The sequence below is a fragment of the Rhipicephalus sanguineus genome, chromosome 2, assembly GCF_013339695.2.
Source record: "Rhipicephalus sanguineus isolate Rsan-2018 chromosome 2, BIME_Rsan_1.4, whole genome shotgun sequence".
Classification (NCBI taxonomy): domain Eukaryota; kingdom Metazoa; phylum Arthropoda; class Arachnida; order Ixodida; family Ixodidae; genus Rhipicephalus; species Rhipicephalus sanguineus.
The window spans coordinates 44,433,367-44,460,870 of record NC_051177.1 but is presented as its reverse complement, the minus strand read 5'-3'; the positions used below and the strand labels follow the sequence as shown (position 1 = coordinate 44,460,870).

The 27,504-nt window shown below is 48.3% G+C and overlaps 3 protein-coding genes across 3 annotated transcripts in view; 2 read left to right on the top strand and 1 right to left on the bottom strand.

Moving 5' to 3' along the window:
* LOC125757135 (uncharacterized) overlaps positions 1-2,068 on the top strand; it is a 31,948-nt gene extending 29,880 nt beyond the window's left edge. The window contains exon 2 of the mRNA XM_049412333.1: positions 1,910-2,068. Within this exon, the coding sequence (XP_049268290.1) occupies positions 1,910-1,947 (38 nt within the window). The 3' untranslated portion in view covers positions 1,948-2,068. The remainder of the gene's footprint in view (positions 1-1,909) is intronic.
* Positions 2,069-13,338: 11,270 nt separating this feature from the next.
* LOC119381560 (papilin) lies at positions 13,339-20,572 on the top strand. The gene is made up of 5 exons (XM_037649335.2): positions 13,339-13,390; positions 15,142-15,321; positions 17,776-18,090; positions 19,248-19,439; positions 20,438-20,572. The coding sequence occupies exons 1-5, from the start codon at positions 13,339-13,341 to the stop codon at positions 20,455-20,457; spliced, it is 759 nt and encodes a 252-aa protein (XP_037505263.1). The 3' UTR covers positions 20,458-20,572.
* On the bottom strand, positions 20,354-24,994 carry LOC119382835 (uncharacterized). The gene is made up of 4 exons (XM_037650713.2): positions 24,772-24,994; positions 23,392-23,673; positions 21,296-22,616; positions 20,354-21,238 (listed from the first exon to the last, which is right to left on the bottom strand). Exons 1-3 carry the CDS (start codon positions 24,934-24,936, stop codon positions 22,440-22,442), a joined length of 624 nt encoding a protein of 207 aa, XP_037506641.1. The 5' UTR covers positions 24,937-24,994; the 3' UTR covers positions 20,354-21,238; positions 21,296-22,439.
* Positions 24,995-27,504: the final 2,510 nt, after the last annotated feature.

The window sequence follows — 27,504 nt, the reverse complement described above, 5'->3', positions numbered from 1 at the left end:
GTTCTGAAATGTTCGCCTCGCATTCATTCTGGAATGTTCGGCAATGGCCAAGATAAAAGGATACCGCCAGCTTCGCCGTTTAGATTTTTAGATGAATCGCGCCCTTAGTTGCGAAGCGGCGCTTTCGTCATTTTCTTTTCCTGTTCATATCTAACCTTATTGCACTAAGTGTTGCTTCCACGATGAACATCAACCATCTTGTAAGTCGCCGTTTAAGACTCGCGCTACGACACTGAAGGCAACTAAATACGATGTCGCATCATACAAACAAAAACATCCCGAAAATATATAGGTGACACAAATCACGTGACAAATGAGCAGTGCAAAGATGAGCAAGGCGAAAAAATTCGACCACCACAATCACATACCAGAACACGACTCATGCGTGAGCAAACCTTCCTTGTCTCTCTCCGAGAAGGAATTAAGGTTTCTGGAAAGTGACGGGGCACGCAACAAGAGATCGTTTTTTGTAGCGTTAGCTACTCTTGCCTAGCCGGAGCCGATTTCGTCTGGATCCTCATGAGCCGTGCTGCGCATGCGCGAGGATCAGTGATGTCACACAGCTGGCTCACTGAAGCCGGCATCTCACGTGCCCTCCGCCACCGCCGCGCGCGGCTCGCCGCTGCTGGTCTGCGCGTTCGGGAGGAGTGGCGTCGTAGCCGCGGTAGACACACTGGCGCCGGCGCGCGCGCAGCTATTCGCCTTCGCTGTGCAGTCGCCGTCTGACACTGCGCCGGGGCCGCTCTGACTGGCGTTTGCAGGTGGGTAACGCCATGGAGAAGGAGAGCGCAAATGCTGCTCGACGGCGCAGAAGAGGCGAGAAGCTTATGTCATCGGATCAAGAAGTAGTTACCTGGCAATTAGCGGTTCAGCGTACGAAGAATGAACAGAAGAAGGCTAATAATCCTAGACAATCTGGAAGAAGAAGACAATCTGGAAAGCTAAGAATAATCAGCTGAACCTTTGCTAACGCTACGCATATCCTGGCATAGCCGAGTTAAGTCAATGCAAATTTTTTTCTCTTTTTTTTTCCCTTGATGTTTCCTTAGGTTTCTCTTTGGTATGTGATTGTGGTGTTCGAATAAAACATCCTAATGCGACAGAGCACAAATAATATTTTTTCCTCTCCCTGTTTGCCATGGAAGAAGCAGCAACGCGAACTAATGAAGACGACGACAAAACAGGAAATCGCAGAGGGCACGCGAGCTGAGGCGGCCACGCGCTCCGGTGTCGCCCACCCCACAGAGCTAACGGCGTCGTGATGCCCAGCCGGCCAGCGGCGACAACACCATCATCCCAGCTCGGTCGCTGAAGGCGGGCATCGAGGCAGGTCAACGAGGAGAAGGTGGTTCGGGGTGTTGCGCTGCTGCCATCGGATCGCCGCCCTAGCGCCTTCTCTCGTTGCCGGCAGCCATGAACCGAGCCGAGGCATTCACCAGCTCCATGTACCAGCGGAGCGGGTTCCGCGACTACTTCCAGCACCAGCTGTCCGATACGTACCGCAGCCGACCACCATTAACAGAGGACGACAGCTCGACGCACGTCCTCATGGGACTGAACGCCGTGTCACTGCTCGTTATCGTGAGTTGGGTGGCCTACGCGACGCTGCGACGCCGGCTACTCAAGGCCGTGCACCACTACCTCGCCCTGTACCTGCCGCGCGCCCTCGGAAAGAAAGATTCCCACCAGGCCGCAAAGAAGGCACCCAAGAAGTTGCTGCCCAGGGCGTCCGAGAAAAAGGCCTCCAAGAGGCACCTCGAGACGCAGCTGGACGTGGCGACTGTAACGCCTACGCAGCCCGACGTCGCAGGAGAGGCAACAGCCGTGGTTCCCCCTGCTTCTGTCCACAGCATAGCGGAAGGCCCTGACGGCGACGAAGACCTACAGGACTACGAGATCATCCACACAGGTGACGCCTTCGTTGATAACGAGGACCACGCGAACTGACGCCTGACCCTTTGGCTAAATTTGGCAACGAGCTCGCACGGTGAAGCGAAGCGGGACGTGAAATCTCCTGAAGACGCTCGCGGGTGGAAGTCGACCAGAATGAAATTAATAAAATGTCTACTACGACGTTTCTCAAGATTGTCCTTAATTTTCGTTTTAGAGCGTACAATGGGCAGCGCCATTGCGTCGAGAAATCTCGCCGCGCAATATTTTTTCTTCTTTCTTTCAGGTGGCGCGAGCGAGTGCTAACCGAAAATAAAAAGAAAAGGCGAACTGCGTAGGAAGGAGAGACGCGTCGTCATCGCCATTAGCTGATAACGTTCTTTTTTTTTGTAGGGTAGGCGCAACACCAATACGCTTCTCCTCGCCCACTTAGTTCGTTACCGTTGTCGACTCATCGCTCGGGCGTGAACACGCCGCCGATTTTCCAGATAAGTGCTGTTCGCGACGCGTCGTTTGTGAGTTTCCACATTTGCGCCTTCGTTTCTGCTGTCTCGCCGATGTACCCACGCAGGCCGGCCACGGCGCACTACGTCAAAGCGTTCGAACAGGGCCCTGGGGCGCCGCAGTGGACGACGAAGGACCTTCGCTGCTTCCGCCATGAACAGATGCGACCGCACGACTGCTTCCTCTGCCGACTGCTCGACGGCGACTGAGAAAGTCGCGAAGGACAAGATGGTGTCTGGTGGAGGCGGGGCACGAGCGAGAGCCAGACAGCCGCCTAAGACTGGCAACGGAAAAACTTGGACGAGCAGTGCTAAACGCGGCGGCGAAGGCAAGTTCGCAAAGTGCTCTGTCGCGTCGGCTGCTTCCCCGGGCCCTCCAAGGGGCGACAAGTCTGGTGCGTTCGACTCGTTGCTTAAGCGCGCCCAGCGAAGGCGGAGCAGCGGTAACACGAGCGAGAAAGCGGTCGGCAAGCATGGCACGCGTGGCGACGTTGCCGATGACATCGACTGCGGCCGTCCGGTTGACTTAGGCGACACGAGCGACGACTCCAAGAAGACGAAAGAGCATGTAGAACAGCAGCCTGCTCGTGAAGACATTCCGCACGATTCAACGTGTCATGACAGTGTGGAAAATAAGCCAGCTGCTGACCCAGTCGAGTATACGATACTTGCCAGGCCCGAAAGACAGCGCGCTGCTGCGGCCGAAGGCCAATTTATTTCCCCATCGCAAGGCACTAGCTGTGAGGAGGAAAACGTCTCGCTGGCCCCACGGGACGTTCACACGCCTTCGAGAGACTTGCGCTTCAGGGAAAGAACTCGGCGTTGTCCGGTGGCATCTTACGCGGATGCCGCATTCATGCCACAATGGTCGTCTCCGGAGAAAGGCTTCTATCCGGCCGACTGTCGCCGCCCCACGTTTGCGCCGGCTTCTCGCAGCGCACCCGGCTGCATCGCTGACGAGATGAACTGCTTCAAGCTTGCCGAGGTAGCTGTTCACCCTAGCATGCACTATCCGGAAGTGTACCACCCACTGCCACCGCCGCCCTTGGTCCCGTCCCCCGTCGTGCCGCCGCCTTTCCCGGGTTTCGGCTACTTCGCCGACAGAGTCAGCAGACGCCGAACCCGCAGCTTCCCTCGCAGACTGCCCGAACGAAGGCTGTACGACGCCCACGGCAGGTGGGTTGGTCAGGAGCGCCGCTCTCTGCAAGACTTCGACGAAGAAGGCTGGTCCCTGAGCTTGCAGCATCAGCCGTGCAGGGACGGTTTCTGCTCCTACGCCGGCGGCGGCAGGGAACTGCAGCGCTCTCCTTGTGACGTGCCCCCCCGAGGTTACAATCGCCGACACTCCTGGTCCCACCCGTCCGTTCTTCATGACGACGACATTGAGGACCTTCTCCCCCTGATAGACAAGTTGGCGGTGGACTACGCCAACTCCGACTCTTCTTCGGCCGAAGGCGCGCCGCCCGAAGCCGCCGCGCACATTCCCGACGAAGGGTCTTGGTTTTCGGTGCTTCCCGAGACGACCAGGCCCGAAGACCGCTTCATATGGTCGCCGCGACGAGACTTGCATCGACCCCGTTCGGTCTGGTCTCCGATTAAACCAAAGCTCGGCGGTTCTCAGCAGGATGGCCTTCGCGAATCACTGACGAGAGCCAAGTACCGCTTCAGAACCTACACCGAGAACGTGTTCCAAGCGAGCGTGGATGCCATCGTCGAAGGAAGACGGTCCGTGTCCTGCGAGTTCCCGTACTTGGACGACGACGCTTCGTCGTTCGCTGCAAACGGCGGCGAGGCACACTGCTCTGGCTGGTCACCTTGGAGTTCTCAATTGCCCACAGCTGATTTGCTCAACGTGTCGTAAGCTGTGAACCGCCGTGCATGATTTGCGAATGCCAGTCGATACCGAGCCATGTTCTCAGAACGTCTCTGTATGTATGGACAACCGGTGACTAAGATAAGCCCCGCTCCCGATGTGATGCAGTACATGCCCTTTTGGCCTCGAAGCTTTATTTTTTTCGCTCTTAAATGGTGGTAGAACGCGTATTATTCCAGCACAAATTGGGTGCCATACTGTAATTTTTGAAATAAACGACGTTGCTGAAAAAAAGAAAAAACGTGTGCACGTTTCCGTGTTCACGCAACGTAGTCAGTATCTTAATTCGGAGGCAGGAAGGGGACCTACAGCCGGGCGTGTGTAACGCTGCGAAAAATTCTGTTGTGTGCGCGTGCGGAGGGGCAAAGTTATCCCCTCGCCTTTGCCTACGCAAATGGTCATAGGGGCGTAGCCAGAAATTTTTCCGGGGGGGGGGGGGGGGGTTCAACCATGCTTTAAGTATGTTCGTGCGTGCTTTTGTATGTGTGCGTGTATATATACGCAAGCAAAATTGAAAATTTTCGAGAGGGGGTTTGAACCACCCCCCCCCCCCCTTGGCTTCGCCCTAAGTCAATATATCTGCCAGGGCCATGGCCGGGGGGGGGGCATGCCCAAGTCGACCCCACTCGGAATTATGATCGAGGGTGGTGTTTTACCGAAAATAATGAAAATAGGTGTTTTTCTAAAATAGTCAAGGCCTTCAGCAAGTGCCCCCCCCCCAACAAAAAAGGAAATCTGGCTACGAGTCTTCTGTGCTGTCTTGACCTTTCGCACGTGGGTGTGTTCTAAAATCATATAAAAATTTGCCTTTGCCTCTCTTCCTTGCAGCGAGCTTGAAAGCCTAAATTTCTATATCGCGAATGATTTCACTGTTGGCACCTCTCGTATAATCTAATACGGCCTCTGCCGATGAGTTTCAACCTGGACGGGAGTGTGCTCAATTGGATAGTTGCAATTAAGAGTACGTGTTTGTGGACAGGAAGTCCCGAAAGGTCCTGCGCACAGGTGCCCTGGTTTGTAAGGATATATGCCGTGCGATATTTCTTTTTACCAGTTAAGCCTATTCGCAATGTCCATAGACTGTCGCGCCGCCAAGCGGAATTCAGGAGCGTCCTCTCGAGGAGGGTTAGTAGACGACAAAATGGCAGCACTACGCAGTCGCTCCCTTGTTCGGCTGTGCTAGCCTCAGTGTTAACGCGTTGGATAGAAAGGAACACTACGACTTTGCATGTTCCCTGCATCAGTGAACAAACCGGGCCCTCCGTGACACGAGAAATCTGATTCGTTCTTGCGAGACGCGAAGTTTTCGTTAAAATACGTGGAAACTCGCGCTTTCAATGCTAGCCCAGAGCTTACACATACTATCAGCTTCGCGAGGCTTTCTGTAGCCACGTAGATTAGTTAAATGTTATCGTCTGACATATTCAGTTGAAGCTCACACTGTTTTACTTGCATATAGCATTGGTCAGTGTTTCTTGTAGTACATGAGTCCCATAACACTGTACGCAGGCGGTCGCGCGGGCTCGCGATGTGCTCTTGTATAACTGAGCGATCTCAAGTTGGCGACACATTAAAATAGAACCTCTATCCTCTGTCAGCAAAGCGCTGTTACGAATCGTGCGAGCGACGTTTCAATCATTCGAGGACGCGTCTGCTCGACGCCTTTCGTGGAGCGAACGCTTTCCATCCACGCCGTCCTTCGCCAGTGTGTTGGTAGTGTTGGGTGTTGGGTTTCGTAGCCACCGCTGCGCCGCTTGTTTTTGTACGTTTGTTGATAGGTGGCAGCACACTGCAAGCGATTTGCTTGTTGACCGGTTTGAGAGCAAAATGTTCGCGCCCAGATGTCTCTCTAATTGTAAACGATGGTGACGCGGAGTGGTCGAAGTCGTTCGGCGGAGGAAATTCTTCAGATTGTTTTCAGCAGTGATGTTGAAGGAAACCATCTTGACGACGAGGATTTTCCACTGGACGTAGAAGACTGTGAAAGCAGCGAAAGTGACAGCGACGATGAACCGCAACTGCTAACTCACGAGGAGCGAGTTGCACTTCACGTCCCCTCGTGCGTTAATGTTCTTTCACGCTCGTATATCCTTGAGCGAGATCAAAATAAAACCACAGTTCCTCTTGTGCATTGCATGTATCACAATTATTGTGGATATTATGGAGCGCCGCATGCCACCAACACGCTCGAGTTCGACCAGCGAAGCGAAATGGTTTGAGCGATGGAACGTGCATTCACGGCCACAATCCACGCCTCTCGGCTAACTTCTTCGACGTTGCGAAAAGCATACGTGTGCATTCTTTTCGATATTCATGTTTCGATCGTGCTGATCGAACCTGCAACATGCGAGTGAAGTGAATTGCACACGGCTAGAGTCCCAGCATGGCTGTGACACAAGCGCTACTGAATGGTATGTTAAATGCTTGTGTTCCGTTGAAGACGTAACTCCGCGTTCCCGACTGCGCAAGTAATGACGACGGCGTATTATGTTTGCAAACCATCACCACGCTAAACGTGTGGTCCCGTGTAGCAGCGATAGCGCTACTCGCTGGCGGCCTACTAGTGTGCCTCGATGTGTGCGCGCGCAACAAAACGCGCATCAAGGCACCCTAGCGGCCTACTACTGCCGCAAATGCGCCAGGCAGGCTCGGTACGTACTATACCTAGTTTTATGTAGCACGCACAGGATTTCGTGAAGCATCGTTATGCATGGTAACGGAGCTGAAATATAACCTTTCACACCGCAGCAAATAATTAGGTGGCGAGTCCTTGCACTTTCCATGGTTTGGGAAAGTGTTTTAGTCTCATATCCATTTCAGCGCAGCTCATGACTTCATCCGGTGAAAGTGGCACGGGCCGTACGTCCGCACGTCCTGTCTGCTCCTATGCTAACAAACGTGTTGACCCTCCTCCTGGCGCCATCTTTAAAGGCACGGCGCGCCATAACACAGCACGCCTGTCTCGCACCCAGGCTACCCAGGTGACCCAGGCTGCTGGCGAGCCGAGCGGATACTCTCGCACCCAGACGCCGGGCTGACCGGGGCCGCCAAGGCGCGCGCGGGCTGCACCAAGTAAGCAGGCCAAGCTGCAGTTCTGAGGCTTTAAAGTGCGAAAAAGTACCCGTTCACGCCGCTTCAGCGTATAAGAGCTCGTCTGGGCACTACTGCGTCGTCTTTGGATGCCAAAACAAGCTGTGCAACAAGAGGATATTAGCGTTGTCAGCGACGATTACGACGCGCCACGGAAATAGTGCCGGTGCGGTGTGTTCAGCTTCGCCGCGAGTGGATAACTGTGATTCAAGCAAAAAAAAAAAAAAAAAAAAAAAACTAGGAGCCGAGTGAAAATGCGCGAGTAAGTACACTAACTGCGTGTATTCTGCAGTGTGATACCCACCTATTTCATTTTGCGAACCTAATTTGCGTGACACGCAGCTGGGTTGAAGGCAGGCGTCAGCTTTGTGTGGGGGTGCACTTCATACCTATGAGCGTTTCCTTTGACGAAAATCTAGTGCTAGGTAGTGCTTTCAAGCACAAGCAATCAGCATGCTTTGCCACTTTCAACGTAGTATCAAGCTTTAGTGCTTTTGGTGGCATCCACGCCTTAGAGATTTCGTCTTCAAGAGGTAATATATGGCACGGTGCTCCTCAACAGCTGGCCAGAATTTCGTGCTTCCATTTCAGTGTTTGATGTCCCCAAATTTATTTGGACACGAGGCATCCAGCTGCACATAATACATGTATTGGCACGTAAGTAAACAGTACTCGCGCCAGTGTCCTTTACATCGCAGGCATAGCTAACCGGCTTAACTAAGAGCAGCACAGTTTCGCTTGTAAGGCATCATCGTTACAAGAATAAAATAGCGCAGGTAGCTTCCAAAAGGGAACGCTGAACGATACTTCAGGTTATACTCTCTGATAGCACGCTTTTGTGAGCAAGACGCATTATTGTAAGAGCGCCCGTGAAACAAAAATTACGTTCCGCGAAACTACCCGTAAAGCGTACTCTAATTATTACGCGATGCATGCTGAAATGATGAGCTTTCACAAAACTTTGCGCACAACTTGTAATATGGGGCAACAAAACATCGTTTCACTCTTTCGCGAGCTGCACTGCAATTACGATTCACGCGTACTACAGCGAGAACGTTTTTTTTACAAATGTAACAGCGTACGTATCTGACGAGGTTGCTTCCGCAGCCCGCACAGCACGTACTGTATACATAGTGGACTTGCATGAGGAAGATGTCCTTGGTGTTCCAATAAAATCAGCGAAAATGTCCAGGCTAGAAAAGACGCGAAACACGCTCTCCAACGGGCTGAGTTTCAGAAGTTTCACGTTTGCTCTGTGTAGCGTCTGCTTGCGTGGCAGCCCGCGCGTGTTGTTTCGTCACGTGTGCGATAGATGGCGCGACGCGCGATGCAAATATGGCGATGCGCATGGAATTCGCTGTGTTATGGTCTGTAGTTCGTGGGCATTGCGAATATGGAGGGGGCCGCAGTTTTGTCGCTGTTAATGGCTAGAGACTAAGAAAAAATTCGGCAGATCCACGCCTTGTGGGAATCGGTGTTATGCAAATCAGTCAGCGAGTAGCTGTCTATGCTGCATATTTTGGCTTTGAGCCAAGCGTTGGGAGCTGGATCTACGTGTTTTACAACGAAAGCTGTTAGGAGATCACCGCAAGGGCCGTTTTTGGCGCCGTAGTTGTCCGACGCCGGTGTCCGTAACCACTATCGCTCGAAATAAGAAAAACGAAATAAAAAATTCCAGGATGGAATGAGGGTCGAACCTAGGCCCTCTGCATGGGAGCCCAGTGCTCTACCTCAGAGCCATGCCGATGCTTGAAACTACTTTGCAGAAAGACCCTATACAGGCTTCAAGTCGAGAAGGAACCACATTAACATATGTAATGTAGCACGGTAGAAGAGTAAAATAACAGCCAAGCGTCACACAACGCGAATTCTGTAACCAGGCGTCACACAATGCGAATTGCGCAACGAGTGGTTTGTTGAATGCTTCCAACACATCACAAAGGGCTCTTCCATAATTCTTCAGCGTCATCAGCCACAGCATCAACAAAGTGCACATACTGCCTTACAGGTGTTTAGCAGGTACCATGGTTCCGCGCAGAATGACGAAAAATTGCATAGTGGCTACTTCCCTACTTCACAAAAATTTACTGATTGTGGGTGTATTTTTCACCAAAAATGGGAGCTTCATGTTTTTGGAAGTCACGTGTTGTTTTTTTTTTGTTTTAAGTTTCGCCACAGTTCAATAAGTTTGGCTATGGATGCGTTTGTCACACAAGTTGTGCTGCGGCTTCCGAATTTTTCTTAACATTTCAATAAAATGAAGGGCTTTTATCATTGAGGATATTACGGTGCTGTTTACGCTACGGTATTACGGTTCCACTTTAAATCTACCACGATCCGAAAACCTATTAGCTGCGCGTGTTTCGGGCGGTGAAATGTTGACATGATTATAGTGGCTAATACAGGTTTTGTAGATTGTTAAGTGACGTCCCGACAATTACGGTACGGTATTTCCATACTTACCGTAAATGGCACTGCTAAAACTCCCTCTTGATTGATTGTAGGTGCATTTCTGGCGAAATAATGCAAGCCTATAAATATGTAAAGCCCTAGGAACTCTGACATATTTCGATTTCGCAATGTTTGATTCCGTTTTAATAAAATTAGGTATGAGTGTGTTTTGATCATCATTGGCGAGCCCATAGCCTTTTGGAAAGCTAGAATCCCAGGCAGCACAAGAAGGCCGGCCCGAGTTTGTCCATACGACGGCAAACGCCGGCACAAAAAATTGGCCGATACTTGTGTTAATGAGACACTAGAGAGAAAAACGATTTTGCTCGTATTAGTAAATTATTCTTTCACAATTCCGAAATCACCACCCTTGCCGCGATAAGGCACTTGGTAAGCGAGAAAACGCTTAAAAAGAACATGTGAGTGGCGACGCCACCTTGAAATTCCCGCATCAAACGTCGTGACGTCATATATTTTGATGGCATCTACTAGGTCCTACGTAGTTCTTAACCAGTAAGTATGAAGTAAATTATCCTCCGAGGGGCCCATAGACCGAACATACGAAGTTTCGGGAACTTTGAAAAATACGAATAATACGCTTTGAAATCCTTGACGTCACGCGCGGTCATTTTGGCGCGACATTTAAAAAAGAAACTTTGCCCTTGAATATTTCCTCGATTAATAAACCTATGATGGTGAAATTCAGACATTAGAGTTCTCAGAGTACAATTTATCAATCTAAACCGATTCATTGCTTCCATTTATTGTCCCTTTAGCGAAGGCCCTACGTTAGCCCACGACTGGAGCCGGCGCTGACGTGTTAATGACCATTTAACCCACCTCTATCCCAATCGCAATACGATTCGCTTCTAAATGGAAATTACTGACGTTAACGTTTAAATAATATTGAAAAAGAAACAAAGGAAAAAGTTATACTAAACTCGCGATTCGAACTAACGTCATCGCAGAAGCGAACGGTCGCTGCACGGTGTTAGCCCGCTATGCCACAAAATCCGTTGTTGGGTGCGTCTAATAGGTTGCATTTATTAAGTGCGTAACCATTTCTTTGCCGACTAAACTATACAACTCTTCCGTTCGTCCGGTGCCTCTGTCACGTACGACAAATTGCTGTAAATAAATTTATAAAACAAAGTAAGACTTCATCGGCGTTGCTGGGATTTGAACCTAAGACCCCATGCGCAGAAAAGCGCGTGTTTTACCGACTTGGCTATACAAACCCACGTATGCGGAAAGTGAATTTATATGAACCATATGAATGTGTGGTACCAGAGATAAAAAAAAAAGAAATGCAGAAGGCCCTATCAAGACCTTGTTGAAGTATCTCGTGACCGTAGATACGTCACTGCGATTGCTTCGTGACAGTACTGATGCGCGCATGCGCAAATGTTGTATTCTGTTGGCTCCGAAGTCAGAATAAACAGTTAGCGTCGGAGCCTTTTCGTTCGTTGTCTTTCTTTTGCAAGCCTTTTTTGTTGGTGCAAACGTGGATGCAAAGGCGTAGCCAGAGATTAGTTTTTTTACGGGGGATCTCAGGCTCGTGTATGTGTGCTCGGGCGTGTGTTTATATGTGTGCGTGTATTCAGGATATTTCAAGAAATATGTTCAACAATCCTACGGATAAGGGAAATGCGATATTTGCGCGCAACCTTCATTGTTACTTCTTCCGTAGCGGCGGACATCTTAAAGGAGTACTGACATGAATTTTAAAATTTTTCGGGTTGTTGCTCTAAATGAAAGCACGGGTATGGAGAACCCTAAAAAGAGTGTCGCGGTGCCTGGGGATGCAGTGCATATATTTTTATTACCGCTTCTTTCAACCAGCAGTTTCGGTTTCGAGAGGGCGGCTTCATAGTGACGTGTCAAGTCTGCCCGTGACGTCACGGGCAGGCTGCAACCCACGAAATATGCACCTGCTGTCCTTTGCTGTCAGTCGAACGTGGTTCATGATGAGTGAACTGCCGTCCAGTGCCTCCGACAGCGATTTCTATGATTTAGGCTGCATGCAGAACCCAGATTTCGCAAACCAAGTGAGCTGACTTGAAACGTCATAGGGCTCTCCATGCGGTGAAGCTGCCTTGCACATGCTGGGAGATGAAAACTTTAAAATCAAACTTAAATATTTATACGTGTTTCCCGGATGCGGTGTGGGGAGAGCATTAACACTACATGCCAGGTAAACCAAAAACGTCCATTTTGCTGCACTTCAAAATCGTGTCAGTACTCCTTTGAGATGCCTACAGACATCAATTACGGCAGTGATAATAGAAATTAAATTACGTTTTTAATTAACGGAAGCAAGTGATCGGGTCCAATTGGAGAATTGAATCCCATCCTAGGAAGAGCCCATTGTCGTTTTGAGATTTCCAAAAAGCGGCCGCTGGTAATTTTTGCGCAGCGACGAAATTCGGTCAATTTCTCCCACTAAACAGAAACGCCGAAGAACGCAACTCTCAAAATCTCTGTATAAAAATTAACTGTGATCAGAAAACATTGCTAGCAGTGAGTTTCGAACCTACGACCCAACGTTCACACTTCGAGCATCTAAACCACTAGGCTAAACTAGCGATTTTTTTTCTTTATTACCTGGCTAGGCTAAACCAGCGATCCATACATAACAGGCCTGCAACTATGTCATCATGCTAATTGGACAGATAGCTTCACGTCCCCGATTTCGTCACGCCGGGCTTCGCGATGGAAGTTTCGGACACAGGTCTACCTAGCAGGCATTGCGCGCGGTCTGTCGATAACGCTGCGCGCCATTTCCACTGAAAAAAAAAAGAACAAAAAAAACGCAAGTTTTGCGCAACGCCCTAGCTGAATACACGAATTGTTTGCTTATGAATAGTGCAAAAACGACAAACGTAGGGACATTATGACAGCGAGCTCTAAATACAATACGCACTATGGGCTACAGCCACGGCAGGGATCGAACCAGCGACCTCAAATTCATCAGTGCAGCGTCATAGCCTCTACGCTACGGCGGCGGGTCGATATCAGGAAGGTGAATTGAAAAGGTATATATGATAAAATAGTAGCGAGTAATTTAAAAGTGAGATCATACGAATTTACATGTCAAGAGAAATTAAGAAGGATATTCATTGGACAATAACTTTAGAATAATTCCAGTAGGACTAGTAAAAGAAGCGGGAATCAGCACGGTGTGCAATTTATTGCTTTTATGAGATCGCACACAGCTTCACTCACACAAACGTGGCTAAAACTTAGTGCCGAGGTCCCAAGGAAGAGCAGAACCGCGCCACTCTGCCACTAACCAATCCTTCTTATTCTTCTTTTTTCGCCGTCGCGAGGCTTCGCCCGCTGCAGACAATAGCCTAGTAAAACTACACGGGCGCACCATTTCCGTCTCGCGCGAAAGAGGAACTCGAACCGTAAGCGGAGACTAACCCGCGGCTCCGTAATGCGGCTGCTCGCTGCTGCGGCTGCTGGCAAAGCGCGCGACACATGCAATAGGCAAGGACGACGGGATAGAAAAAAACTGCGCAGTTCCAGATGGGCTATCCGACTATTACAGTAGTGACCATTCTGCTGCTTTTAGAACATGGTAAGCGCTTTCGCCAAGCTATCCACCGAGTCAGTGACATATGCAGCATTGTTTTTGCGAGGAGACGGGGAGCAGCTCGCACTTGACCGGTGAGGAGGAAGAAGGCAGGCGGGTGTTGTCGAGCGTCGTTTTCTACCGGGTATCCAGGCCCACAGAATCATCTCGGAGTGCATGCGCCCATTCACGAAAATTTTCTTTCTCGGTAACTGCGTTTGTCAAGCAGGGGCGTAGGCAAATTTTTTTTGGGGGGAGAGGGGCGGTTCAACCACATTTTATGCATGTTCGTACCTGTGTTTGTATATGTGCGTGTATATATACACATGCGAAACTGACATATTTCGGTGGGGGGGGGTGTCGACGCTTCCCCCCCTGCCCCGACTGTACCAGTGGTCTCAAGAGATGGATGGTTCGAGCAGCAAGTGTCTTATTATGACTTCCTTTACAGAAGGTATTCGTTTTAATAAGCTTCACTGCAGCATAAGCGTGTGCTGTGGCGAAGCATACTAATCACAAGAAGAGCTTAGAGCTGTCATGCAGTGGAGCTCGTAGTACCTTGGGATACGTTTTTCTTTCTTTTTTTTTTACCGATGCATCTGGTTGCCTTGTAACTCCCTCCTGCTTTGATGCCTCCGGGTTCGACTGTAACATACGTTATACTGGCCCCGTGGTCCTCGTCTTCATCTATTGTTTTCTTAAGCATAATTCTACGGTGTTGACCTAACAAACCTCGAAATTTATTTCACTAAATAGCTTTACTCTGTCCTTGAGACAGGACGCCAGCACCGCAGCGCACGGGACGCATAATGCGAACCGCTGAACAAAAACCCAGCATTGACTACGTGGAGCTCGTTAAGGCTCGTTTAAGTTCCTTTATAGGCGTGATCACTACCAACTGCTGAAGAAGAGAAAGCTAGGAAGTGCTTGGCCATATATTCTATTATTCTATTCTTAATTTTTTTCGATTTTACTTCTTTCCTCTTAAATAGAAAAAAATTACGCTTTAGTTTAAGAATTATATTTTAAAAACTATCAGGTTCTTGGCCAATCCCCCAGCGTGGGTGTTTGCCAGAGTTTATAGGATCTACTCTACTCTACTCTAAATCCAGCAGCCATTATTGTCGGCAGGGCAAAAACCGTGAGATAGCTTACTACGGGTCAGATCTGGCAGCCCGGTGTCCTTGGCGATCGTACCATACTGTCACGTTAGCAGACACTCTTGTCAATCCAAGGACGTTTTTCTGGGCTCAACTCCCGTGACATTGTCTAGTCCGCCGACTTGTCGGTTCTGATTGGCTAAATTGCCAGCCACAGCATTTTGGTTGGCTCAAAACACCAAAATGACAATCAGCTTTTGGCAATGTTCGGAATAGTACTCCAGCACATCGTAGCGTTTTTTTTTTTTTAACAGAAGCAAATAAATGTAAGTTTTTAGAGGTAAAAAGAGTTAAGCAAAATAGCTGCCTCACGAGGTTAGCAGAGTATCAGATAAGAAGGTGCCAATATCAGACATGAGGACAATTCATGGCGCATTTATGACAGAGAGATACAAGCTATAGTGGCCTGCAGATACGATGTTAGCCTGGCATGCGGCTCGTACCGAGTGCTCATTTGGTATACACGGTGATCACAATGGTGTCTTTGTACGTTGGCTTAGGAGGGTCGTGCCACACCTCGAATTAATGGAACATGTTGACCTTATACAAGGGGAAACCTCTGTCCTAGACCTTACGGGCCACGTGTCTCGACTCCAGGGGGATGCGACCTGTGCGACATCTGCCGGCGGAAGCGAGACAGTGCGGTCCGTTTGCCGTATAACCAGCGGTGGTACTTCGACGCCTCCTCGTTTCTCTGCCAGCCGTTCAACTTCTGCGACGATGAGATCACGGAACGCATGAAGGGCCGCAAGTCAAAGACTGAAATCAGCTGCGGAGGTGAGACCGTCAAGGCATACGGCGCAGGCATCGCCGACACCCGTTTTCGCGAGCACTTCATCGATTAAGATGGTTCCATCATATGTGCCATTCATAGGCGTGAGCAGGGTTGACCGTTAGGGTGTGGGGGGGGGGGGGGGGCGAAGTTTCGCCGCAGCGCCCTCGGTGGTCGAGTCCGAAAGCAAACAAGGTTCGCAGTGGATGCAAAAATGAAAACGATGCGATGACCTGCTTCTTACAACGGCATATGCCATTGGTGCCCGGCTTACCGAATGCAAAAAAAAAAAAAAGAGAGGATGAACCTTATTTTTAGGTCTGGCGGTCCCATGCCGCCAATTTCCCACAGGGTGGGTGCCCTCCCAAGCGACTATGAACTTCGTTCTGCCGAGCACCAGGCCGGAAGTGCGCTTGTCCCTATTTTACCGGTAGTAACCCGGCGGCAGCGATTCACTGCCTCCCACAGCAGCGGCGGATGCTCAACTATTTCACCAAGGCTGTGGTGGGTTAAGATGCGCACAGGGGCCTTTACAGAACCTCATGGGGCAACCTTTTGAGATGAGTACCCATTAACAACCGAACGCCAGGTAGGTGTACTACCTGTTTATTCCCTTCAGAAAAACCGGTGGGTCAGCAATGGGAATCGAGCCCGGTACCTCCCGCATTGGAAGCGGACGCTGAACCCTGTAGCCACCGCTGCGGTGCAACATCAGGGCCCCTCGGCTGCCAATAGAGTAAAAAAAAAAACACGTTTCACCATACCTCGGTCATGCTACAATGACACAACAGCTCAAACTGAGTAAAGGTATGAGGCAGACCTGGCGCTCCTCTTTAGACGACTACGGGTGGCGCCTAGATCACTAGGTTCTGCTGCAGTAGTCACCAGAAGAGTAGTCAGAATTTAAATCGAAGCGCGGCGTTACTTGCACTCTCCACCGATAAAAGCAGCGTGCTTTATTTCCCAAAGCATAGGATAAAGGAATGTTTGAAACCGAGATCATATTGCTTCATGAGGCAGCTGCCGTATTCACTCGAAAACAGCCCGAATATCAATCTAGGTCGACCCATTTGCATTGAACTCGCCGATAAAAAAAACCGAATATAGGTCGACCCTTATCTCTCTGGAAAACCTAAATACGTTGAACATGACGCACATTTATTTCCGGCGGTCTCCAAACGTCTCTTGGTGGTTTTCCTAATGATGTTTCTTTTTCTTGTTTATTCTTTAATGTGCCCACTTACCGAGGATATGCGCATAATTTACCAGTGCAACCGGAGCCGGAACTACTTGAAAAAAGGCAGGCGCGACGCCGCAGCTCCATTAGCATTTGTTTGCTTTTGCTAGCTTTGTTCGAGGATATAGGTCGAGCGGCCTTGGTCGTAAATAAAGGTCAATAGCTCACTTTGGGTAACATTAGTGAAAAAAAGGGGGGGGGGCGGTAGGCAATCTATGCCCAAACAAATACGTAGTTTGTTCCTATATGCAGTTTCTTTCTTTACAGACCTGTTACTTAATAAGTAAACGATGCTCCACCGCATGCGTAATGGCCTCGCTCGGGTTGGTGAAATTTGCGCTGAGATTCACGTGGATATGAGCACCTGCAATTTGACCATACGCTTGTATACAACAACGGAACCAAGGCGAAGCAAACCAAGATGATAAACGGCACTTAGAAAAGAGACCAGGTAATTCTTATCTCACCACTCATTCAAATGTTGCTGCGGAATTGTTTTGAATTTATCCCCATGTACGTACACTTACCTTCCGACACCACAGACGAGTGAAGTGCCTCTCACGTTTAGAAGAAGAAAGTTTGGGTCTCATTCTGTCCCTAAACAGCAACCATCGTCACACTTGCTCACGGGAGTGTCTATTTGTGCCTGAACAGCTCGGGGTAAGGTGACCTAAGCAGAGACGTCACGCATGACGCCATTGGTAGAGCGGCCGAGCTGTCGACCCTGGCTCTGGCCGTAGTGATGCCGGTAAAACAGCGACATCTGCGAAGCGGCTTGGCGTAGCTTGCTGGCCTACCAGTGACAAGGGCCAACCACTGACACTGGCAAAATAGAGATACTTATGGATCGCCAGACCAAACCTTGCCGTTCCGGCTCAGGTCACGTGACCCCGAGCTGTTCAGCTGCAAACAGACTCCCCCCTTGCTCACGCTTGCATTATCTGTCTTCAGTGTTCCGTGCTTTCCTGCAACGTACACTATGTCGTGCCGATAAATAATCGTCCATTCGGCAATAAAGCATTTGCTCGCTGTTGTGTACCGCTGTTTCGATTTAGGCGTCATGAGGCTTACAGCACATGGAAAGACGAGGACGAAGAAGGACGTGACACACACTGGCGTTGTGTGTGTCACGTGTGTCATGCCCTTCGTCATCTTCTTTTCATGCGCTATAAGCCTCATGATGTCATACCAACGAGCCCAAAACACTATATTGCCGATTCAGGCGTGGACTGTTTCGAGTGGCTGTACGAGTCGCTCAAGAAGAGGCAGGCGCAGGAAAGCGACCTGCCTAAGGTCATGCTGAGCCACCACCAGTATCAGGTGCACCAGGAGACGACGGCGTCATCTGTGTCCAAGCAGCCCGTCTTCACCGAGGCTGCCAGGCACAGCGAGGCGCCGACGACCCAGCGGCCTTCCACGGTCACTGTTAGGACCATACTCAAGGAACCCGCCACTTCCCAAGACGACACGCTGAACGAAGCCGAAGCTCCCTACGAGTTCGGCTTGTCCAAGCCCGAGGCTATTCACGTCCCTTTGGGTGAGAGCTGCACCGGTGCTCGAAACCATAGTTTCCCATAGGCGTGCGCAGGGTTCTCGCTGAGGCGGGGGAGGGGTGGGGGCGAGTTTGATCGCAGCGCCTTAATAATGATCGCAGCACCTTAATACTTCCTGATAGATCCACACCAACTTATGTTAAGGCAGGTAGCGCAAAGAGACACGGACACAAGCGAAGAATAAGTGCACAGGACAAGCGCATGAGTTCCCACAAACTAGCCCAGTTATCCGTTCTCGTACACACCACTTGCCCAAGCTTCAACTGTTTCAAGCTATGGGGAGGAGGGACAAGCTCTCGCAAAGTCTTCACATCCTGAGCAGCTTCAATCTTATTTGTCCCATGGTGAAAAGGGAACCAGTGCAAACACAGGGACAGTAGAAGAAACGAACATCACTAGCGCGCATAAGGTTAGTTTTAAGAAACAAAGGAAAACCAATACGGCTATAAAAGATGACACTCAGATTAAAAACCCACCACCTACAGCTGCGATTCGAACCCGGGCCTTTTGAGTGGGAAGCGGGCATTCTACCCCTGCACCACTTCGGTGGAGCCACGCGCAACTTTTAAACGACGACTAGATTGCAGACTACCGATTGCAGCGCCACAAGCGGATTGACCCTGTTTTGGCTTCACTTTTTGAAGCTCGTTCCGAGCACTCCCCTGTTCTAGTACAGTACTTTGGGGGAATCAACAAGTAACGTTATAATGCACTGGCAAACATGAATTCAACTGAATGGAGAGTACTCTGGAGTCAGTGTTAAAAAGTAAATATGTGGTTTCGTTCATAGTTGCGCATATTTTCGCCGCTCAGTATAATTTGTGATTTTTTCCAACTCCCCTTCGTATTTCAGTGTCATTTTTATTGTTATAATTAAATTATTTTCAAGAAGGCGAAAAATGCATTAAATTTCTGCTTCTTTTGAGCTTATTCGCGAAAGTCGTGCCGCTTTTTTTGGCTTCTTTTGTGATGATTATTTGCTTGTTATCTCGGTAGCAACTGGCAGCTCTGGTACCTGCGTATGTGAATGTGTGTGTGAATGAGGGAATGCCAAGTTGCGCTTAATTTTCAAGATGACATTTTACCAAGTAGCTCAACAGCAAGTTCTAATAAGTTGTCTGTCTCCTTTTTCTCGAAACAGTGCCCAAGCACAGCTCGCACCACAAGCCCGAGGTGTGCATGCTGACGCCCGACCGCGGCCGTCGCTGGCCGTGCTCCCAGCGCTGGTACTACGAGCCGCACGAGAACGCCTGCAAGACGTTCACCTTCTGCGGTCAGAAGGGAAACAGGAACAACTTCCTCACCAACGAGACCTGCTACGAGCAGTGCCACGGTGAGACGATGCGGCTGCACATTAATTTCCGGGCGTATAGCCCATGGGCACTTTGCACTGACAAAACAGGGGGCGCTACTGTGGTGTGTGGTCTCACATATGGTGAACTTTATGGCATAATTCGACAACGCATCCTTGGGAGACCACTGAAATAATGGCGGCTCGTTGTTTCCCGTACCCTCTAAGAAAAAAAAAGAAGTCCTTTTACTCTTTTTTGGTGGGTTCTGACTTCTCACATATAAGACTCCCTGTAAAGGTGCACGATAACTCTCTTTGGAGATGATCATACTCTCTTCAGAGAGTCGGGGTAGGTCCAAAACAGTTACCGTATACTTTTAAATGGAGTTATATATGTAGCAAGGAAGGACTCGCTAGAAAGAGTAAGGGGTACTCTTCCGTTCTCTTTTAGATGTGAAGCATCTTATGGCGGAGTTCAATCCGGTGGTGGTGGTGGTGTGCGGGCGTGACCACCCTTACTGCGCATGCGCAAACCCTCCCCTCCCCATCTACCCTCCCCTCTCTCATCCCCCTTTCCCTTTTCCCTTTCCCCTCTCCACTTCCCCTCTCCCCTTTCCCCTCACCACTCCACCTCTAGAACGCGGTACATGCCGAAACACTGCTTCGCATCGCCTCATGGTCCCCTTTAGCGGGAGATGGTGTGATTTTTTAATTTCGAAAGCCTGCTCTTAGGATCTTTTTTTTTTCTTGAAGTGTATTATAATAACGAATGCAGTGTAGAAAGAAAGAGCGTTCATTTCGTGAGTACCATATAACAACCTGAAGGAAAAAACGGAGAGAGAGAGAGAAGGCGTAGTGATACGTTTATTAGTGTGGCACAACAAGTATTCATGCGTGTTTTCATGTTTGCGTGATCGTGTTCCGGAAGTGAAAAATACACCAGTCATGAAGGAATCATAAGTGCGCTCTCCATTTGAATGTTTATTTATTCAAAATCTGTTAACACGACGTTTCTCCTTCTTTTCAAATGCTTCTTTCAGATGGTAGTCGTCGTACCTAGGTCGCAGGATAGGCGCCATCTGCGAGCAACGCTGTGTTCCACATTCTACGCTAGACTGAAGTTGTATTGTGTCGAAAAGACCTTGTATTGGCAGAAAGTGGAACAAATAAATAAACACGCTTTCTTTAAGAATTGCTTTTTGCACAACCTGAAACAAGTTAAGCAAGTGTATACCACAAGTCCGCGTTTCACTTTATGATGATTTGTGCTTAATTAGAAAAGGAAATAAGAAATGACAATGCTGGATAGCACAATGCCGCGAGTGTGCGTAGCGTCGCTTTTCTTTTTTCAATGGGTGTCGTCGCGTTTCTTCTTGAAACCTGCCGTTTGAATATGCAAGACACTGCGTTGATGAAGTGGCTTTGTTACAGCCCTGAAAGGCGGGGTAGATTAGGAACTTAAATTTTCGCCTCGGCGTTGAAACAATGGAGCGTTGCATAGCGGAGTTTTCAGATAGGCTGGAATAGAAAGTTCGACCTTATGGTTCGGCAACAAATGGAACTCTCAAGCAGCTACACAAAAGAAAAAAAAAGGTATATTTATTCACTATAAAAGCAGAAAGCACCACCTGTGTTGCTCTTACTAACGGTAATAGATCGTAAATATGCGATTTATTGTAATAAAAATGGTAGTTTTGCACGTCCATTGCAACACAAACGCCTACTTGCCAACTACCTCCAATCGACACATCCAGCGTAAGGCGACTGTGATATTTAAATAACACGGAAGGAGAGCTATTTTCTGAATATACCTTTTCACCAGCCGAAGCAGGTTCTCACAGCTCAAACATCCTTAAAATCTTTGCGATTCGCACCTCACTGACTGGTATCCGTAGGACGAAAAACATGAGCCGATCTTGGAGGCAATGCATTCTAACTTATCATCTCAAAGCACGTGACACACGCGCCTACGAAGAGCGACATTGCCACGAGAGAATCATTCCTGCAATCATGGACTAACGGCTAGAGCTGCTGGGCTGCACGCACTCCTGAAACTATAGCGTAATAGGTGAACTCCACCCACTGTGGATGTACTTAAGAGAAGACTCGAGGTGTGACCAGCGTACGAGGTACCAGCATACGTACCTCGTACAAAATCACAATTTTGTACGAGGTACGATGTTTAGGAAAGTCACTTTGATAAATGTGTGCAACATCGCCCAGGGCGCATACGAGCTTTGTTGCTGGAACGCAGACCTCACATCGGGAAGAAGTAAGCCGATCCTAGAGTTTGCCCAGCGGTATACAGTCTCTGGTCGCGAATTGATGCGCCGAGTAGTCTCCACGTGGTATATAGCGTGGTGAGGAAGGCTAAAAGCTTTATAGCATTCAAATACCATCATCAAGAAATTATCGCTTCACATAGATTTCAGCACGGGCGTTGGGTCATGACGTCGTTGTACCTGTATAAATATATAAACCTCTATAACTTATAAGCCTGCCATTGCATACGATAACAATGAGATGTCGCTAAATTTTAGCAGAATTTTTTTCTCGGCTTAATGGTAAGTGTAAAGTTGCGGATGAGGAGATGTCGCGAGTATGATGGCGTGTCAGAAGAGGGACATATGCAGTAAACCGCTTTTGCACCTCGCATTTTTTGGCGCTTTTAGCTGATTGCAACAAACCCTCGATATGGGCGTGTTTGGATCATCAATCGTCACCAAACAGCTAATCATAACGAGCTTCGAATGCCAGCACAATTTATTACAAAAAAAGGTAATTCACGATAATTTTTCATTGGCATGAATATGTGGACCATGAACACGGGTGACGGATGAACTTTGATAAAAATAGCAAAAAATGTCAGCTGCTGGAATCCTGTAAACTGCTTTAGTCAATTCAACACGGCAGTATAGATTTAGAACTCAACATAAAGTCTTCCGAGACACTTTGATGGACTGAAGGTTCACACTTCAACGCTCGGCGATGGGAGGTCCTGCCACTATGTAGAACACAATTCACGGATGTACGCAGAATGTTTCACACGGAGACTTTTCGAGCGCCAGGTCTTGGTGCACGTTCTAGGGCGTCGTTCAGGAACCGCAGCAAGCTGGACGGTAAGGTTCTTGCGACCTGCTTGGACAACGTCCAGAAAAGAATCCTGCCGACTTGGGAGCCCAGGCCACCACTGGTTCCAACTGGAGGCCCCTGTCGAACCTGCATGTGTCGCGCGTACCGCTTACGATCTGTCACGCAAGACATAATACATTCCTTCATTTAACAGAAATGAGGCAAGCTCATGTCCTAAAGGTCAGACGGAAGCGAAATAGTGTAAATTTAAGACAGGCACAGAGGAGGCAAGACAGCACAGGCGCTAAACGTCATCATAATCATCGCGCTGACTACAGGGAGAGAATAGCCATTTCAATCACGGTGTTTCCGTATGTAGACACAACTTTTAAACACTTCCATTCACTGACGACACGTGGCAAATGTGAGAATAGCGTTGAACGTAAATGTAACCATTCGATAAGCAAGTACATTTAAGTAGAAAATATACAACGCAAAACCTTAGTTTTCTCATTTTTTTTAGCGAGGCGCACTACCTTGTTTGACGAAAAGTTCGACGGGTTGCTTTGTTTCACTGCTGTTCCTCAGTGTTCTTTCTGTCACCAGAAAGCCCTCAACTCAATACTAATCAGCGCATCAATTTGTAACCGATATTTCAGTTCATTTCATGTTGCGTGGTCTACAAGAGGTCAATATCCGTAATTAAACATTTTTGAATATATTAATGCTAACGTGATGCCACTTATACATTGATGCTACAGGTCTGAATATTATTGTGCGACGCTTTAGATGCCCTTACTGTAAAATAGACATATATGGAGGCCGGAAGAACCCCTAATGAAAGTTCGTGACTGACAAAGATCATTTGAGAATAAGGTAGTCGGAAATCTTGCGGAATAGTAACCTAGTTACGTCTACTTACCGACACTTCATCGGATGCGAAGTCTACGCTGGAGTCTTCAAACTTTGTGAACTGGAACTTTCCGTTGGCTTCCCTGAGCCGTGCTACGGTGGTTATCATGACGCCATAGTAGACCACGTCGCAACGGCCACTTCCTTGAAGGGGAAACGCCTCGTAGAGAGATCCAGCGACGGAGTACTGCATCCTTACTGGAACCTTTGGGACTTGGAACGCCAGGTGAACCTTCAGGTTCTCAGTGTCAGCTCGTAGATCGGTGATCTCAAATGTGGAGAGGTTCCGGATCTATAAGGAATATGCACGATAAAAAGAAAAAGCGGTGGTGGGTGCAGTTGTAGAAGCGAACAGTTTTAGCAGCTCTGCGGACGCCCAACTAAAACTGCTTAGTAACGTCGTCTGAAAACAGGCACAGTATGCGTTTGTGGTAGGAGCTGTTATCCTAGCGTGTAACCATATATATATATATATATATATATATATATATATATATATATATACGCACTGCGAAACTAGGAGTGCTCACAAACAGTTCTACCTGTAGAAAAATAGTAACAAAATGATCCCCATCTTTACTGTTCCTAGAGAGTGCATTTCGAGAAAAATCATAGGAATGTCATTTGAGGTATAACATAATTGGTAAAGAAATGATTTAATTAGTCAATACCTTGATGAAACACGTGTCACTGCAATTTTATTATGGCATATTAAAAATGCAACAGTTGGTATTTCATGAAGCCTTACTAGCTTAAATATTGTTTTTCGATCTTTATATTGAGTGTAGCAAATATACAATGGACATTGCAGGGTAAAAGAACGAGCAGAGGCAAAAAACACGTTTTTCACACTATCATTTACAGTTGCTTTTGCGTTTCAGGCTTCAATACTTGTTAATGTTTTTTGTGTGTTTATTTACGGCGGCTACAAGGTGAAGTGATTCATAAGTAGCACAAAGGGCTTGTCTATATCTTGTGGGGGCGCTGGTAGGCGAAGAAGAAGATGAGATGCTCGGGGGCACGCGCTCACGATGGAACGGCGTTCAGTTGAGCCCGGACGGCACACAGTAAAGGTGTCTATTCTTGTTCTGCCTCCGCGTGTTCTCTGAGGGCTTCAGCTGACCCTTGGCCCTGAGCCCACAATATTTACTATGGACTATAACTACACTAGTAACTACACTGTGAGGCTTAGCAAGTAAACTGACACTCATCCGAACCCAAGGTACAGATATACACCGCGCAAAGCCACGGCCGGACATCGCTCCGTGGGCAAATATAATGGGAGCAAGTACAAGGCGAGGAGTGAACGATCTATGCGTCAAGTGCTGTTTGTTCCCGTCTTAATCATGTACCTCTCAGTCCAGCTCCTGCAGAACGATATGTGGCCTACCTGAATGTGGAGCAGCTGAAAGCGAAACGCGTCCCCACCGAAGATGGAAGACATGTCGGTGGGAGGCACGTTGAGCGGGTCCATGACGGAGATTCCGAGGCTCGGGTAGCCTGTGAGCATCACAGATCTGAACTTCTCCAGCTTGTGGTGCAGGAGGTCCTCCATGTGTCGGTCGTAGTAGGCGCTGTTCGGCGATCGAGCCTCTGTCAAACAAATAACCGTAATCAGCGTCTGAAGATATATGGTTACAGTCGTGCGAATTAGAATGTTCTCATGTGCGTGTCAGGGAATCCCACCTGAAAAGTCACTGCGTTGCAAAATGCGATTAATGCACCGCATCAAAAAAAAAAGAAAAAAAAACAGGAGAGAGAGGAAAGGCAGGGATGTTAACCAATTCAGGATAACCGGTACGCTACCCTGCACAGGGGAAAGGGATGGGGTAATTCGAAAGTTAGAATAGCAGGCTAGAGTGCACTAGCTCAGGCCGACCTCTCTGCCTTCAAATAAAATTCTCTCTCTTTAGAAGTCTAAAGAAAATGACAGAGAGATAGAGAGAGAGAAGGGGGAACACGCACGCTCGCACGCGCGCACACACACACACACACACACACACACACACACACACACACACACACACACACACACACACACACACACACACACACACACACACACACACACACACCCTTTCGAAAGTAGCAGACCACTCAAATTTCCGTAGTGCGGAAGGGAACAGATTTATAGATTCTAGCAAAGCAAGCGACAGTGTAATATAGCTTTGTTATACTTGTTATACACCCGTTGTTATACTGTAGTACAAATGGCTATGCTATGCTTTCCCTCTCCCTCTATTTCTATCTCTCTCATTCTGTCCTTCATTCTTTCTATTTTTCTTTTTCTTTCAATCTCTTTTAGTTCTCTCACTTATATCAACGCAATCACATGGTTCCCATAAATGCTTGTTCTGATACCGTTTACTGAAATGCAAAAAAAAGACGCGTAAAATTAGGGAAGGGTTCAAGACAGAACAGAAAAAGGGCATCACTCGCAACTAACCTTATTGTCAGAAAAGCAGAGACATATATAGCCGTAGTAACCATGCGCAAAGCATGGTTACTACGGCTGTCTTGAATCCTTCCTTGATGGTACGCGTCTTTTTTTGTATTTCGGTAAGCATGTACCAACTAGCCCAAGAACAAGTTACATTTGTGCTACCGTGCCTGGATAGCCGAGCGGTTACCAGGCACGCCTTCGGACGGTGGGTACCCGGGTTTGAATCCCGCCTCAGCCAGAAACTTTATTTCGTTTGATTTATTTCGTCTCCTTCTCGCCACCTCTCATCTGCTCTCCCACTCCTTTCCTTCCTCCTCTCCACTTTGCCGAGCAGAGTTTTTGCGTATGGGGCTTGCCCAATTTCTGTGGCACATACCCGTTTCTGATGACAACAGTTTCTGCGCACGATTTGCACAGGAGAGAGAGAGACATAACTATTTTTGCCCTTGTTGTAGTTAAGGGAGGCGGGGGCCGGGAGACTAGCCCTACCGGAGCCTCCCTACCTCAGGGAGCGGCCAGACCTTGGGTCTTGCCAGCGTCTTCGGCCAGCCGGACTGCCCAGAGCTGGTCATCCGCGCACACGCTGAGCAGCATAGCCTCCCACTGATCGGGCGGGGTTATCTTAAATTTAGGGTTCTTGCTGTGTTTGATGGTTTGTGTCGTTGCGGGACATGCCCAGATAATGTGGTCGAGGTTGGCGCTAGCCATCCCGCAAGCTTTGCATTGCGGTGTATGAACATCCGAGTATATGAGACTGTACAGCGTGGGTGTAGGGAATGTTCGCGTCTGTAATAATCATAGGAACGGCAGCTTAAACAGCTACGCTGTTAAAAGTGAGGCATAAACGACATTCACCCTTTGCATAACACTCACGATTGTACACCACGTACAAAACGAGGTTGTTCACAACCGCATTTTAAATTTCAACCGCATAATAAATTTTAATGCTCGTTATACTTGAATAACTGGGGTGTTCAAAGACGCCTTTGCTCGCGCATCGGCTGTTTCGTTCAGGAATAAGTCCTTACGTCACGGAACCCAGAACAACACAATTAAAGGTATGTGCTGTGGAACTAACGATTTGATGATGAAGATGATGTCCTCTTCCTGATGGCGCTCACCCACAAAGGGGGATGGGCCAAGAACCGGGCGGCAGGATGCTTAAGGTCAACACTCGCGCAGTGGGCTTCTCCCACGTTGGGACGGGCAGGCTTAGCCTGACCGCCGCATCGTGGGCTCTCTGGACGGCCATGATACTAAACAAATCTTTAAATTTAAGTTAAAAATGAAACATCGGATAAATGCAATTGTTGAAAGAGCAAGCGGAGACTATCGTTCGGGTTTCTAAGATAAATGACGAATTTCAAATCAAGATTATGAAGACGGAAGAATAGCCTAACACGGTAATCTTTTTGTTTCATTTATGTAACTGTACACAGCAGAGCAGACATCCCTGTGGCTATAACCTAACGACGTGCCTCCAAATGATAAAATTACTGGAACATTTATTGCTAAACCTAACTTCTGTGATGGAACTACAAGGTATCTTTTCCTCTGATTAGAATAGCGGCGACAAAATAAAAAGAAATGCTCTATTGTTTCCATTTCATTGCAAAACATGCATAACGAGGACGACTTGAGTCCAGCTTTATGTAGGTAATAATTCAATTGCGGAATTCC